The sequence below is a fragment of the Herpailurus yagouaroundi genome, unplaced genomic scaffold (genome assembly GCF_014898765.1).
Source record: "Herpailurus yagouaroundi ecotype Mexico unplaced genomic scaffold, PumYag 163, whole genome shotgun sequence".
Classification (NCBI taxonomy): domain Eukaryota; kingdom Metazoa; phylum Chordata; class Mammalia; order Carnivora; family Felidae; genus Herpailurus; species Herpailurus yagouaroundi.
The window spans coordinates 31,001,167-31,017,502 of record NW_024412404.1 but is presented as its reverse complement, the minus strand read 5'-3'; the positions used below and the strand labels follow the sequence as shown (position 1 = coordinate 31,017,502).

Genomic DNA, 16,336 nt, shown 5'->3' with positions numbered 1-16,336 from the left:
ATTAAAGTTGTCAAAATGGGCCTATGCCACAGTTCTCAATACTGTGCAACGAGAGGAAAAATTAAAATATGATAGAAACTATATCCTGGTCCAAGGGCATGCTTTTTCAGAATAGCTAAGATCTATTCACATTTATCAACAATGACAAAAGAGTCAAAGTAAAGAAAATCCCTAAAAGCATTATAGAAATAAGAAATGTTAAGGGACAAAAGCCTAAAAAGGCAGGCAGGAGAAAACAGGACAGTGTGCAGATATATACACAGTATATTTATGCATACACACACTGAAATATTTGATCCTACTTAATCCCACAAATGTCCAAATCATCTAAACAAATAATCTGGTTGACCTACCCCTTCTTTTTAGTTGGCCAAATACAAATAGCATGAATTAGTGAAGAGAATCTGAAACTTAAGAATGAAACAGACCTATGTTCAAATCCCAGCTCTACTAACCACACAACTAAGAGTTTGAGGGATGAGTGACGGGCAGTAGAGGAATGCACATAATATCACAAATAGAAAGATGTATCATCTACAAAGGTAATTTTACATTTCAAATTTAAAAGTAAAATCTGAGTAAAAAAAGCACAATTCAGCACATAAGATGTGAAGCTGAAGTACTTAATGGTTTTTAAAAACTTTTTAAAAATATTTTAATTTTAAAGATGTTTTACTTGACATATATTCTTACATGATTTTGCTAGAAATCTATTCCATTCATTGTGACCTATGTAACCGACTTTGTTTTTCAGAAAATAGTGGCCATTATCTAGAAATCAATATTCCTTTAACTGAGCATTTTTTAATGTTTTATTTTTCTAACAATAAACTTTATGTTGCCAAGTTACTTATTAGGATCAATGCTTTTCTGTGGCGCCTGGGTGGCTCAGCTGGTTAAGTGTCTGGGACTCTTGATTTTGGCGCAGGTCATGATCTCATGGTATCGTGAATTCGAGCCCTGCATCAGGCTCTGTGCTGACTGCACAGAGACTGCTTGGGATTCTCTCTCCCTTTCTCTCTCTGCCCCTCTCCTGCTTGTGCTCTCTCTGTCTCTCTCAAAACAAATAAATAAAAAAAAAAAATCAATGCTTTTCTCCTTTGATACAGTTACATCTTATGTTGACGTTACTTTATAATTTTCAGAGGAAAATGCTAAATCAATTGTTATGCAGTTATTTTAGTACCGGAAATAGAGATTTGCTCCTGACCTTTGCATACTCTCTCATACTGTTGTATAGCTTCTTTCACATTCTGATTATTTAACTGCTCCTGCAAAATGAAACAACAGGAATTAAATGCAAATGTAACTAAAATGCACACCAATATTTAATATTGGGATTTAAAAATAAGGTTCAATGTTAGGTTTGAAATCTCTCTCCTACAAGGCTGATTACTAGTCTCAAATTTCCAAGTTTTTTCACCTTGGAGAAAAGGGCAGGGTGAGAGTAGTAATAAGAAAAACAAAAACAAAAACAACTTGATACCTTTAATCTACCTCAAAGTTACTGCCCAGTCATTTTATTTACTCAATATTTTAAGCTACCAGGTTTCTCTTATACACCAAAAAAGTAGAAATGAGGATATGGAGGCTCACTATACATTTAACAATAGAAGGAACAAGGAAAACCATAAAAAAAAGTTCCCTATCAATAAACTTAAAAAGCTGAAAAAATAGGGTCCTCCAAACCCTCTACATAGAAAGTAGCTGGGAAGTTTGAAAAAAATAACAGGAGCCACAAAGGCAAGACTAAATTATGGACACTGGAAATCTCCCAATTCTAGTTTTAACCTATCTGGTAATCCTTCATTCCCTGTCTCATTTAGTGTCAACACTATCTCCTTACTTTATAAATTTTACAATGAATCATTACAGAACCTGGAAATCTCTGAATCCTATTATGAAAGTACAGGCTGCTTTATTAGGATTACATTCAGTTAAAAATTAAATCATGTGTTGGGGCACCTGGGTGGCTCAGTCAGTTGAGCATCTGACTTCGGCTCAGGTCATGACACCGTTTGTGAGTTCCAGCCTCGCGTCGGGCTCTGTGCTGACAGCTCAGAGCCTAGAGCCTGCGTCAGATTCTGTGTCTCCCTCTCTCTCTCTGCCCCTCCCCCTGCTCATGCTCTGTTTCTCTCTCTCTCTCTCTCTCTTTCAAGAAATAAACATTAAAAAAATTTTAAATCGTGTGTTTATATCTGAATATTCATTGGTTTGCTTCATTTAAAAGCAAACATGCAAAGAATACAACAAATCCATTCTTTTTATTGTTGCCCAATCCACTTAATTGATGTCAAGCAAAATATAATCACTTATAAAGGGATTTTGCTTTTTAAGTGTCCTTTTGAAAAAAATTTTTTTTTTAAATTTTTTTTTTCAACGTTTTTTTATTTATTTTTGGGACAGAGAGAGACAGAGCATGAACGGGGGAGGGGCAGAGAGAGAGGGAGACACAGAATCGGAAACAGGCTCCAGGCTCCGAGCCATCCGCCCAGAGCCTGAAGCGGGGCTCAAACTCACGGACCGCGAGATCGTGACCTGGCTGAAGCCGGACGCCCAACCGACTGCGCCACCCAGGCGCCCCGAAAAATATTTTTTTTAGAACATGAGCTTCACTTTCTTTTTACTTTTTATTTTGAAATGATTTTAGATTCACAAAAGAGTTGCAAAGATAGAAGAGATCTCCTGTATAACCTCCACGTAGCTTCCCCTAATGTTAACTCTTACATTATCAAAGTACATTTATTTAAAAATTGCAAAACACTGGACAGAAGAATGAGCAGTTGAGTCTCCATTCTCTATTATTTAAAATATGGAAAAAATCATCTTTGTATGAAAAAAGAAATTAGCACTGATGCAATAATGCTAATGAACACTACAGACTTTATTTGGATTTCACCAGTTTCTCCAGTGACATCCTTTTTCTCTTCTAGGATCCCATACAGGATCGAAGATTGCATTTAGCAATCATTTCCCCTTAGTCTCCTCTATTCTGTGAGAATTCCTTGGTAATCTTTTTCTTTAATAACCTTGACACTTTTTACTGGTCGGGTATTTTGTAGAACATCCTCAGTTTGGGTTTGTCTGATGTTTTCTCCTAATTAAACTGAGGTTATGGATTTGGGGGTAAAATACCACATGAGATGGCCCTGCCCTTCTGGACACATCCTATCAGGAAGCACATGGTCTCAACATGACTTACTACTGGTGACGCTATTCTCGAACACCTGGTTAAGGTGCTACCTGCCAGGTTTCTCTACTGTAAAGATACTACCTTTTCCTTTCCGTACTCTATTCATTAGAAGCAAATCACTATGGCCATACTTAATTTTAAGGAATTAAAAAAAATTTTAGATTCCAGAAATAGCCAAAAGAGAATTTGTTGTAAGAATGGATACATTTAAGTAGATACTAAAATACACCAACAAAATCTACTTAAACTATTTTAAAAACAAAACTGTTACCTTGAGTTGCTGAATGGTTCGCTGTTTCATATCTATTTCCTGAGAACACTGGTTTTTCTTTTTCTCCAGTTCATTGATTTTCATTCTCAGCAATTTCTCCTCATCACGCATTACAGATACCTACAAAGTAATGTTTATAAAACAAATTAAATGTTTTTTATAATACTAACTGCTTTTCGTTGTTTAAAATTCATGGCCACTGGTTCAAAGATTCGTATCCTTTAAAACCCATTAGAAAAATTACAGAGTCTAACATACTATGATATGGCTTCAAATTATAGGAAATGTCTTAATACACTAAAGGAGAGTGCATATGAAAAGATCACTTTCTTCTTATAATATTTTAAGAATTTCAAATTCTCTAAGTGCTCTAAAAAAGAATCAACATAGCACCTTGCAACAGCAAAATCATTATCACAGAAAAATCAATAGAGATACTCTATGAGGAAAATACTGGCTCAGGTTTCCAAGGTTTACTGAGTAACGGGATCAGTAATACAAGAAATACTTTAAAAGCTAACAATGGCCCACAGAGGATGAAAATGGAACAATCATAAGATCAAAAGTTATCCACGCAAGTGAAGGTCAACTGATTTTTGATTACTGGTAACATAATTCTACAATTCTCTACCAATCCTAGAGATCTCATAAAATGAAGGCTATAAACTGAAAAAAGCTCCCCTTCATAAAAAGCATGGAAATACCATAATAGTAGCTCTGAGTGGTTTGGTTTCAGGGAATTTTTACATTTCTTTTTAGGCTTTCTGAATGTTCCAAATTTACTACACAATAGATACATATTACCTTTATAATCATACATTAATAATATTTATTATTTTTATTTTTTTAAAAAAATATGGGACTTAGAGTAATAAAACCATCCTTACCAATTTTACAGCCATAAACTATCAGCCAACAAGAAATAAAGACTGTGTGCTGCACCAATATGCACATAAGGACCACCTTAGTTTCCATCCTGGCTCTACCATTTGTTAGCTAAGTGAACTTGGACAAGTTAGATCTCTCAGTACATGTTTCCTTATCCATTAAATGGAAGTTAAAAACAATGCCTACCCCTAATATGTCTGAGAATTAAATGAGATGTTATATGTAAACTCAGAATAACTGACCCAGAGTAAGCTATTATTGTTGTTGTCATTATTATTACTTACATTGACACTACATATTATTTTGAAAAAGAAAAAATACCCTTAATAACCATCATTAGGGTAACAGTGGTCATCTATACAATAAAACATAAAAAGAGATACCCTTGTAAATAGTGGTGTGAAAAAAATCTCAAAACTAGAGTTAAAAAGCAATATTTATATATACATGATTCCATTTATAAAAATAGACACATACAAGCATACACAGCAGTTACATACATATATTAAGTCAAATGCATACACAAAGATCTAAAAAAAGATAGATGGACTGGCAAGAGTGGTCATGTTTAAACAGAAGAGAGAAATGAGAAATGTTAAGAAATATTTCCAAATAATATATACAATTAAGTTTTTAATTAGAAAAAGGAGCTATTATTTAATTGGAAAAATGAACTATTAAGTAACTGGTTCCATGTGAATAGAAGTTAATTATACCATCCTTGAGAATGCTTACTGATAATCATGGTGCTCAGAAATAGTATCTTAAACCAGGAAGTTACGTGTCTAGAAAGTGAAGGATCCAAATCTTCTGAGTAACAAACAAATGCTTTTCCAAATTATACCACATTGCTTTTAGCTTACTGATCTAAGAATTTTCCTATTATCTAATTATAGTTTAGGTCATCTTTACTGTCTAACATTCCTCATCTAATCTACCATTAAAATATTTGTCACGTAACTTCGAAATTTTCTGTATATACTTATATGAAACTCCATAGGTTTTTTACATTTTACCTATGGTGGTATGATTTATATTTTCCTTCCACTGATTAAAAACGTTGTTATATTTCCCTTATTATAATGAATACATACTATAAGATAGTAATAAATGCAACAATAGAGGTTTAAAAGAGTTACCTATGCCGCTGCCTAAGTTAATCAAAATATGTAATCTTTTTATATATTTCCTTGCAGTCTATATTTTAATGCAGATTGTTCACAAACTTTTAATCTTACCATATACACTTGACCCTTGAACAATGCAGAGGTTAGGGATACATATCTTCTATGCAGTCAAAAACTGATGTATTACATTTTAATATCTTTATGTTTACTTATTTAATTTTTGAGAGAGAGAGAAAGAGAGAGAGAGCAAAGAGAGAGCAAGCCAGGGAGAGTCAGAGAGAGAGGGAGATTGAAATCCCAATCAGGCTTCACACTTCCAGCACAAAGCCTGACACAGGGCTCGAACTCATGAACTGTGAGATCATGACCTGAGCCAAAACCAGGAGTCGAACACTTAACGACTGAGCCACCTAGGTGCCCCGACATATTACTTTTGACTCTCCAAAAACCTGACCACGTGCCTTACCAATATCATAAAGTCAATGAACACATGTGTATGTTATATGTATTATATACTGTGTTCTTACAATAAAGTAAAGCTAGAGAAAAGAAAAGAGTGGACCTGCACAGCTCAAACTTATCTGTTCAAGGTTTGACTATATATAAAATTGGGTTCACCTTCTATTATTTAATATTATAACACAAGCATTTTCCCATATTATCATGAAAGCTTAGCTCTTAACTTTGTACTTAAATCAGAATCCTGCTATTTATACTGATGATTCTGAAAACTTTATAAATTATAAATTGTGCTGATGAAACAATGAGAAATACAATTTACACATCTCTACAAATCACTATAAATGAAGAAACAGAACTTAGGCCAAAGCTTCCAGGCATCACAGTGCTTAAGGAGCTGGCAGAGAAAGAAAAGAACCTCTATCCACAAAAGTGCAGAGGGGAACTGGGTCCATAGCAAGAGCTTCTCTCCCCCTTCCTTTTCTTTACTAGACAGACCTAATGGCATGAAAATTGTTGCTTATTTAATCAGAAAGTTCATATCCATTCTAACTTTTTTATTCATTTTTAATTTACATTAATGCTATCTTATTATGGGCATTTTTTTTACATTAAATAATAAACTATTCCAGAACTTCAATTTCAAATGGTTTAGAATAAACTAACCAATCCTCTGTTGAAAAAATATATATATACTGGATGAAAAAAAAATAAATTTAATCTTTTTAAATGCATTGAAGAATTAGCAAAAAAAAAAAAGTTAAGAAATACAGAGATAAAAACTGAGTGAAAATAAGAATCATAGAAATAAGTGGAGCACTGACAGATGCTGGCTTTTAAGTACATTTGAAAAATGAAGTGGTCTGGTTTTCAAAAGAATGGTAAAAAATAAAACTATTAAAATAAAGAACTTCAGGCTCAGACAGTTAAGTGTGTGACTTCGGCTCAGGTTATGATCTCACGGTTTGTGGGTTTGAGCCCCACGTCAGGCTCTGTGCTGACAGCTTGAAGCCTGCAGCCTATTTTGGATTCTGTGTCTCCCTTTCTCTCTGCTCTTCCCCCACTTGTGCCCTGCCTGTCTCTCTCTCTCTCTCTCTCTCTCAAAAATAAATATTAAAAAAAAGATTTTAAATAAAGAACTTCAATCATCAAAAGACGACAAAACAAGATATTTGTGACATATTTAACTGACAAAGAATCAAGAATAAAGAAATACTACACACTAATTTAAAAAAAAAAGCACAATTAAGAGAAAATATTAACAAATGATTTCACAGAGTAGTTAGTAACCAGAACAGACAAATAGCCAATAAACACATGAATAGATGCTGGACTTCATTAATTATCAGAGGAATGCAATTCCAAATGGCAATAATACCCCTTCACATCGTCCAATGCAACAATTCCACCCCTTGGAATAGAAACTCTCACACAAGTATATGCACAGGCATGTATAAAAGAGGAATGCTGTTTCTACAGCAAAAAACAGAAAAAAAAAAACAAACCTAAATGGCAATAGGCGAATGGATAAATAAATAGCAGAAGGTCACACAAGGGTGTATTATACAGCAGTAAAAGTGATTATTACAATATACATAAATGAATCTCAGAAATATGATGTGAAAAATAAAAAGTCTCAGAAAAATACAATATACTTAGAAATAAAGAATAAATATGGTTTTAAATTATATTTTTAGAAGGTAAGAAAGATTAAACACAAAACGTTCAGTGTAGTAACTTCTATGGAGGTAGGAAGCATAAGTAGGGATGGGGCCCACAAGCATTTGCTATATCAATTTCTTCAGACCAGACACATTTAAGTATTCTTTTTAACTAACTCAAAGTAATAATAAAAAATAATTCTTTAAAACCGTTTCAGCTTTGGGGCACTTGGGTGGCTCAGTCAGTTGAGCACCTAACTTCGGCTCAAGTCATGATTTTACAATTCATGAGTTCGAGCCCCATGTCGGGCTCTGTGCTGACAGCTCAGAGCCTGGAGCCTGCTTCAGATTCTCTGTCTCCCTCTCTCTCTCTGCCCCTCCCCTGCTCGCACTGTCTCTGTCTCTCTCAAAAATAAATACACATTAAAAAAATAATAATTAAAAAAATTAAAAATTGTTTCAGCTTTTAGGGGTGCCTGGCTGGCTCAGTTGGGAGAGCATGCAACTCTCGATCTTGGGGTTATGGGTTCAAGCCCTACATTGGGTGTAGAGATTACTTAAAAATAAAAAGCTTAAAATTAAAAAAAAAAAAAAAAACAAAGAAAACCACATTTATTAAAAAAAACAACTTTCAGCTTTAGAAAAACTCTAAGTACAAGACAAAATCAAGAAGTCATGAAAGAAAAATAAATAAATTTAAATACATGAAAATCAAAATTTGCTCTAAGGCAAAAAAAGAACCCTATTAAGAAAAACAGCAATGAGGAGAAGGGGTCTTCAATTTATATCTTTAAAAAGGCTAATTTCCTAAATATGTAATGAGCTCCTATAAAGCAAAAATAATTGAAAAAAACAAAAAATCAATAACCCAAATTAAAAGGCCAAAGATATGAATACACAGTTCATAGAAAAAAATGTAAATGGCTTTTAAACAAAAAGATGCTCACTCATAATTAGAAAAATGCAAATTAAATTACTGTGAGATACATACTTTACCTGTCAAACTAGCAAATATCAAAAAGTATGATAAAATACTACTTTGTGGATTAGGGTGGAAAAAATATTCTCTTATTCTCATAATTACCTCTGGCTTACAAATTGGCATTGAGAGTATCAAAATTACAAATGCATCAAAATTACAAATGCACAAACCAGTGAATCATAAATTCTACTTTTGGGAATTTATGTATCACAGAATTTCTTGTAAATGTTCAAATGACTTTGCTGCATAAGCTCAATCAGCAGAAGACAAAATTATCTGAATTGTCTAATAATACAGGACCAATTAACTAATGGCAAATACAGTTTGTAGTCATAAAATAGTTCATTTGGAGATTTTTTTTTTTTTTTTTAAATGTTTATTTACTATTGACAGAGAGAAAGAGAGTGTGAGGGTGGCGGGACAGAAAGAGAGAGAGACACAGAATCCGAAGCAGGCTCTAGGCTCTGAGCTGTCAGCACAGAGTCCAACGTGGGGCTCAAACCCCTGAACCACGAAATCATGACCTGAGTGGAAGTCGGACACTCAACTGACTGAGCCACCCAGGCGCCCCTGGAGATTCTTGACATTATCCTGATATGAGAAGACAGCCAAGATGCACTATTAAGTGAAAAAACTAAGATTCACAACAGTGTCTATAGGATATTTTCTTTTTTTTTTTTTTTTTTTTTACAGAAAGAGAAGAAAGAAGGCTAGAGAAAGGAAGAAGTAAAGAGAAAGTAACTGGTATCGTTTGATGCCTTGGAGAGAAACTTGATGGCTAGGAAGGAGGGAGTTTTTTTTCTCACTGTATATACTTTTGTGTATTTTGTACTTGCAATCAGTGATTACATTTCCTATTTTAATATTAAACTAATAAAAATTTGTTACAACTATACTGCATACACTTATTATCTGCAAACAAGTTTCATTTTTACTTCTGGGGGAACTTGAACTTGGCAGTGCTTAAAAGAAAAAAAGATTCTAATCCTATATGAGGCACATTTTTTTCTTTTTTTGAGATTTATTAAGTTTTTTATTTTAATTCCAGGATAATTAACATACAGTTATATTAGTTTCAGGTGTACAAAGTAGCGATTCAGCAATTCTACACATTACCCCGTGCTTATGATGATTAGTGGACTCTTAATCCCCCTCACCTATTTCACCTATTCCCCCATCAACCTCCCCCACATAGTTTTCTTAACGTTGAACATTCCTGTTTGTTGAAGCTGGCTAAATTTTCTTCTGTGAAATAAGTTTTCTCAGCATTTTAAGAAAAATTGTGGAGTTGGTAAATGTTCTGTTTCATTCTAAAATCTGTGTCTAAAAAATGTGTTATGGAAGGGAAACAATCTTTGTTATTTAAGTTGGCCATACAACTTTTCAAATAACCTACCTCTTTCTGTACTTGCTCAATCTGTTTTTTCGCATCAGCCAGTTTCTCTTTCAGCTCAGCATAGTCTTCTTCCTTCCTCTGAAGATCTGCTTTCAGATTCTGGGTAAGAGCAGAGCTTGCAGAGAGTTCCTCTTTCAACCTAAAGAACACAAATCATGTTCTATAGTGACCACCACTAGACACATAAGATCATATGTGTAACTGCTAACGATCTACAAAATTCTCTATTTTCACAAACCTGGAATGTCCAATGAGTCCTTCAGAAAGGCTTTCCTGTGATTTTTATAAACAGATTTTTGCACATAACTTTGGGTTCCAAAGGTCTATTTGAACAAAGTTCAAGTTCTTTACTCATCATACATGCTATATTGTATTAGATTAAGTTATGCCCATCTATTATTTAAAAGCTACATAGGAAAACCAATAAAATAAATGCTTTGCACATTTTTAAATATTTTAATAACATTTATCTTACTTTTCTGCTTTTTCCCAGTTGGTTTCATTTTCTTCTTCCTTTAACTGAAGTGAATGCTTTGCATCCTGCAAATTATTTGTTAACTGTGTGATTTCTTCTTTCAACTTGATTTCCTTTTCACTTAAATCTTTGGTGTTTTTAATAGAATCCTGAAGATTTGCTTGAAATTCCTTCAGACTTCTCTCTAGCTTTGAGATGATAGATTCCTTTTCCAATATTTCTTGTTCTAACTTGGCTGAACGACTACATTCATCTTTTTGAGTTTCTAAGATTGCTTTAAGTTCCTTTATTTTCATCTTATAGCAAGTAACATCTTGTGTAAGTTCTGAAAGTGCTCTCTTCCCTTCAACTACATGCTGTACTTGAACATCAAGAGAAATGTTTTTTTCTTGCAATTCTTGTTTCAGCTGTTGTATAAGATTTTCTTTTTCTTTCAGTAGGTCACCTTGATTTTTATTCTCCCTCTCCTCTGTTTTTAGCCTATTGTTTTCATCCATACAGCCTCTTAATTCTGCCTGTAATTTTTCTATTTGTTGTTCCAATTCCTGGATCTGATGACTTTTTTTGGAAGAGGCTTTTACAATCTCCTTACACTCTTCCCAAATGGCCTCAATACTAGAGTGGAAAGAACTTTCCCTACCGAGTTCTTGAATATGATATTCGTTAACCTGCTTACTTACCAAACCATCATTATCTAAAAGGTGTAACTGTGTATTCTGTAAATTATCCTCTTGAAAGCCACTTGACAGATCCCGGAGATTGAGTAAATCTATGTTTGCGATCTGAGAAACTGAATCAAGCATTCGTAGTTCATCTATTTTTGCTTGCATTGCTTTTATTTGTGAAACATTAGTTGTGATATTTTTTCTAGCGGTTTCTATTTCCTTTGACAATTTCTCAATCTTTTCCTCCTGTTCTTGATTTATACCTCTCAGCACATGTAATTCAGAAATTGCATTATCATAATTTGACTGAATTTGTTGGACCTCAATATTTAAAGTCAAACTCTTCTTTTCAGAAAAAGAAAGTTCCTGCTGCAAACTAATGATCTTTTTGTTTAATTCTGCTTTTTCTTCCTTTTCAAGTTCATTCTCAGCCATGAGTAGACATGTTTTCAGTTCTTCATTATTTTCTTGTAAAATTCTAATGCCTTCCTCATCTTCTGAAATGGTCTTCTGCACTTCTTCACTTTTCTTTTCATCTTCAGTTGGAGTTACGTGGATAGGTCCTTTAAAAATAAGAAAACTGTTATTAATCTGGCAAACATTAATAAAACCAAAAAATTACCCTATAGGCCAATATTAAAACATACAAAAAATATGAAAGCAAACTTTTAATGAGAAACAGAAACAGGGCATTGAGTGAAAAAGAAAAAACAGGTTGCAAAACATACACCCACATAAGCCCATTGATGTAAAAATTATAGTTCCTTAAATTAATGCAGAAAGAGTTAGCAAAGGAAGCATGCCAAAATAGATGGTAGCTACCTGAGCAGGATTACCAGTTATTTCTCTTCTTTTTATAACTTTCAATATTATCTAAATTTTCTAATACAAGTCTTTGTTATCATTATAACATGGGACAGAGGGAAGGAAATCACATAATGAGACACTTAAGGTGGACATCCCAAACCTTAAAGAACAATTTTAAAGTACAATTGTATTACAGATCTACTGAATTAATGACTTGAAAACTGAGTACCTTATTTTAATAGCTAAAATTAGGGGGGAATCGTTGAAATTCTGAGAACTCTGATATTGCCTTACCCTTCTTCACTAGCTGTATAACTGTCAATAAACTCCCCAACCCTAAGACCACTTCCTCAAATGTAAAGCAGAAATAATAACATCACCTATCTCAGTTTCGACAGTATGGATACAAAAACAAGCCTTATCAGTAGATTTCTATTTTTCAAATACAATCCGTATTCATTTCCTTCACCTAATTGTCTAAATGCTCTTGGGTAACTGTGCAATCTCATTTCGGAATCCCAAGATCTTTCTTTAATACAGACTAATTTTAAAAGTACACTGAATAAGGTTTTATTATCTGTAACTCACATTGTGTCCTCTGCCTCATAGAGAGGGTGGGGAAAACATGGCATTACCCTTGCTGTATAGCCTCACTATCTTAAAAGCTGCTTAGTTTATTTTTGAAGCTTTTCTTATGTTTGTAGTTACATTTTCCCAATTTACTGCCTCAAGATTCTTAATTTATTCTAAGGATTCCAGCTACTCTGGAATCTTAAAGATTTACCCTATTTTTACAACAAACGAGCCCACTTCCTCTTACGGATTTTTTTTTTTTTAAATAATCTTCAACCAATAAATTATTCTTCCATCTGAGTGTCTCCTAACCTTTTACAAAGTTGGGGCAAGTCGTCCCAAAGTGGAATGATCCAGTCTCCACTGGTTCAGATTTCTGTTTTACTTCCCATTTCATGTAATTCTCTACTTGTCATGCTATATTTATACCTATGACTTCATCAGTGGAAATGACTAATTAAAAAAACTAAATGAGGATGATAAGAGTCCTGGACTTTTTTTTTCATAACTTAGAAATGTTTTTTTAAAAAAAGAATCCTCTTGCCCTTTAAAATGACAAGTTATAAAATTGTCTGAACCCTTCATGAGGAGAGATGGGATCTAAGCAAGTTTAAAATGAGAATAATCAGAAATTCAGAACTCACAAATAGATCCTATCTATCCTAAGTTGAGAAATTTGAGTCACGCATACCATATGGATATAGTCCCTAAACCCTCAAGTGAATACAGAAAGCTCAATAAAACTTTTGTGATCAAATAATGTTGTTCTTTTAATTTTACTATATTTCAAGACTGGGATAATTACATAACATAAGGTAAATAAAATGAATTTGTTTTGTACCTGATTTTTTTTTCAGATACTCATACTGTTCTTCCAGAAAATTTTAAATGTTTTCTATCAAAAGATTTATACAACATATTCAGAACTGCCTTGTCAGGGAGAAATTAAAGTATTAGTCAAGCAACAGAGATGGGAAAAACTCTTCAGTATCTATTGTTAACTTATAAAAACTACACATAAACAATAAGAATGCAGTTAACACTTTAATTCAGTATTTACACTATACTCAACTTATACGTATACTGCTTACTGTATTTTGTTATAACAGGTACAGTTTTGATTGAACAATTGCAAGTAAGCAGACTGTATCATGTCTCTAGTTTGCCTCCTTTATTGCTACCTGAAGGCTTATTTCTTAGACTGTTTACATGGTTACCAGCTTTCCCAAAGTACAGATACAGTGACCTCAGACAAGCAAGTTCACTTTCATAGGAAAATTGCTTTGCATTCCTTTTTAAAAAGAGAAAACATGCATCTATGAAACACTATCAACCCCCTGATCCTATCCTAGTGGTTACAGGACTCACATATTTTATTTCAGAGATTTTAGTAGAAGTTAAAGGGGAAAGATGGTGGTTATAACTATGATTTTCATAGGGTATCTTACATATATATATTCCTTGTAGTCTCTAATAACATAAAAAATTGAGAAATGGCCAAGTGGTTGTGAATTTAAGGAGAAAAAAATATTTTGTTGTATTACATAAACTTACTTAAATCTACCCATATCAAAATTATTTATGCCTAACAACTACAGTTCTTAAATACTCTTCATGAAAAGGTTACCTTTAGGATTAGTCCCACTGTGTGTATTACTTGCTCCCGGCCACTTCCACTTCCTAGTGACCTACTGATCCTACGTTCTCAGCTACTCTATGGCACAGACCAAAGCAAAAGAGGGAGAGGAACAGTGTGCTATGGAAAATCACAGCAAAGGCATCCCTCCTTCAATGCATAACAGAAGGCATATGTTTATTATGTCTTGATCTATTAGCTCACATGAGCACCACACATCCTATAAACCATATATCTAATGCTATATTATCCTCTAAGGCATTTACTTTTGTAAACATTCATTTCACTGAGGTTCTATAAGGTTTATCATGTTGGTATACTACCCACTGCCTTCATCTTTGAAAACCTCAGGAGGCAGGTAGTACTTATTTTATTTTGCTAATGACCAAAGTTAAGACTTAACTTACCCCTTTTCTCAAGGTGAAACAGCTAGGCAGGTTGCTAAAGTTTATAAACCTTTCGTAGAAAGCCCTTACGCCCTGTATCATACTACAAAAGTTTTCCAAAAAAAAACAATGATTTTCTTAGAGAGAACATAAAAGTTGATATATTCTTCCACATAAAGAGACATACATTATACAGTAAGCACGCACCCACTTTTTAGTAATTCTACAGTAAATGCAATAACTCAAGCACATTTGTCTTTGGTACTGTTCAGCTCGAAGTCTTACTGTCAAATGTCCTTTTATAGAAGGAATAAAGAATACAAAGGGAGAAAACAGTGTGGAGAGATTTGGGCATGAAAAGATACCGTATTTATTTATTAAAGAAGACTACCATTAAGCACAGAAGTAAAAAGAATCATAGGCATGCAAAAGAGTGATAAAAACACAGTATCTAAAATTATTTTATTAAAATAAAAGACAGCTGTAAATACGCACACCCATCCTCCAGGCAGTTTATAATGTTAGCATAAAAATCAGTGACATTTACATTTCCTCAGGTTTTTTCCTTAGATAAGTAAATTTCCTATTTGCAACTCTGTCCATTACTGGTTTAGGAATTAACTTTCTGAAAGCCCTCCTGCTGACAAATAAAGTAGTACCTTTCTTTGCTGGCGGTTCTTCTGGTTGAAGTTCATTTTCATTTTGTCTTTTTCTTCCCAAATCGGTTTTGGTTTTGTCATCCTCAAGCACCTGAACTGTTTCACTATAAGCCAATGTATTGCTTGTTATTAAAGAAGAGGTACCAGCCTGGTCCTAAAATAAAATAATTAAGATTAGTTCACATACAGAAAGCTACAATACATGTAAAAGCTATATAAATGTTTCAGTGGTGTATCATAAAAATTTTATTTTCAAATCAGTAGAAACATTTTCTAATTTATTTCTTAAACCTCACCCTAAAATAACTGACGGCTCTGGCAAATGAGTAATATTAACTAACTTGTACACTCTCTAAGGAAAACAAAAATACTTATCTTAAAGTCAGTTAAGCATGTAGTTTCACCCTGATACCGAAAATCAAATTCATCATTAGTGGGTTTAGACCTGCATGGGGATAAATGGAGAACCCTAAAACACTTACCTTTAAGTCACATTCCAAATGTGCTTCGAAAAGAAAAATACAAAAATACTACCACAAAACTGTTTCTTACAGATGGCTAAACTTAAAATCTTGAGGTCCCCCTCTAGAAACTCTGCAAGTTTTGTTTTGTAATCAAAGCCTCTCAGAGATAAGCAGCACCTTCTTATCTTTAACAACTCCCAGAAAAATAGTTTAGGCCTTAGCTTCTAAGCCTATGTATAAAGATATACAGTCCACATACAGCTTTAAAACTGAGCCCCCGGTTTATCTAAACAATAAAAATCACTTAGATTTTTATTTTTTAACACAAATACTATGCCTCCCTAAAAGGTTAGCAGAAAACAAAGATAGAATATACTGTTCTCCAGAAAGAGGAAGGATGAAACTCAGTAGTTAGGTGTATAAAGTAATCAAAAGTATGGTAAAGGCAGGGACTTTTTTTTTTTTTTTAATGCAAAGATTACTTAAATCCCTACATGCTGGTAGCAATCCATGTTGGGGGGAAAAAAAGTGTATGAAAAAAACAAAATGCCATTTTATACCATAAAATAAAACATTTTATTCAGAAGATATAAATGAGATGCCTTTTTTAAATTACAAAGTAATGAGGGTTTTTTTTAGAAGTTTTTTTTAGCTATCCCTAAACAGAGGAGGATGTCATGACGAAAAACCTCCA

At 33.5% G+C, this 16,336-nt stretch overlaps 1 protein-coding gene across 1 annotated transcript in view; it reads right to left on the bottom strand.

Annotated features, from left to right (window-relative positions):
* Nucleotides 1–16,336, bottom strand: part of KIF20B (kinesin family member 20B) — a 73,633-nt gene that overhangs the window by 29,089 nt on the left and 28,208 nt on the right. Inside the window, exons 19-23 of the mRNA XM_040486907.1 lie at nucleotides 15,179–15,332; nucleotides 10,453–11,680; nucleotides 9,978–10,116; nucleotides 3,465–3,584; nucleotides 1,211–1,271 (exon numbers count right to left, since the gene is read on the bottom strand). Of these exons, the coding sequence (XP_040342841.1) occupies nucleotides 1,211–1,271; nucleotides 3,465–3,584; nucleotides 9,978–10,116; nucleotides 10,453–11,680; nucleotides 15,179–15,332 (1,702 nt within the window). The remainder of the gene's footprint in view (nucleotides 1–1,210; nucleotides 1,272–3,464; nucleotides 3,585–9,977; nucleotides 10,117–10,452; nucleotides 11,681–15,178; nucleotides 15,333–16,336) is intronic.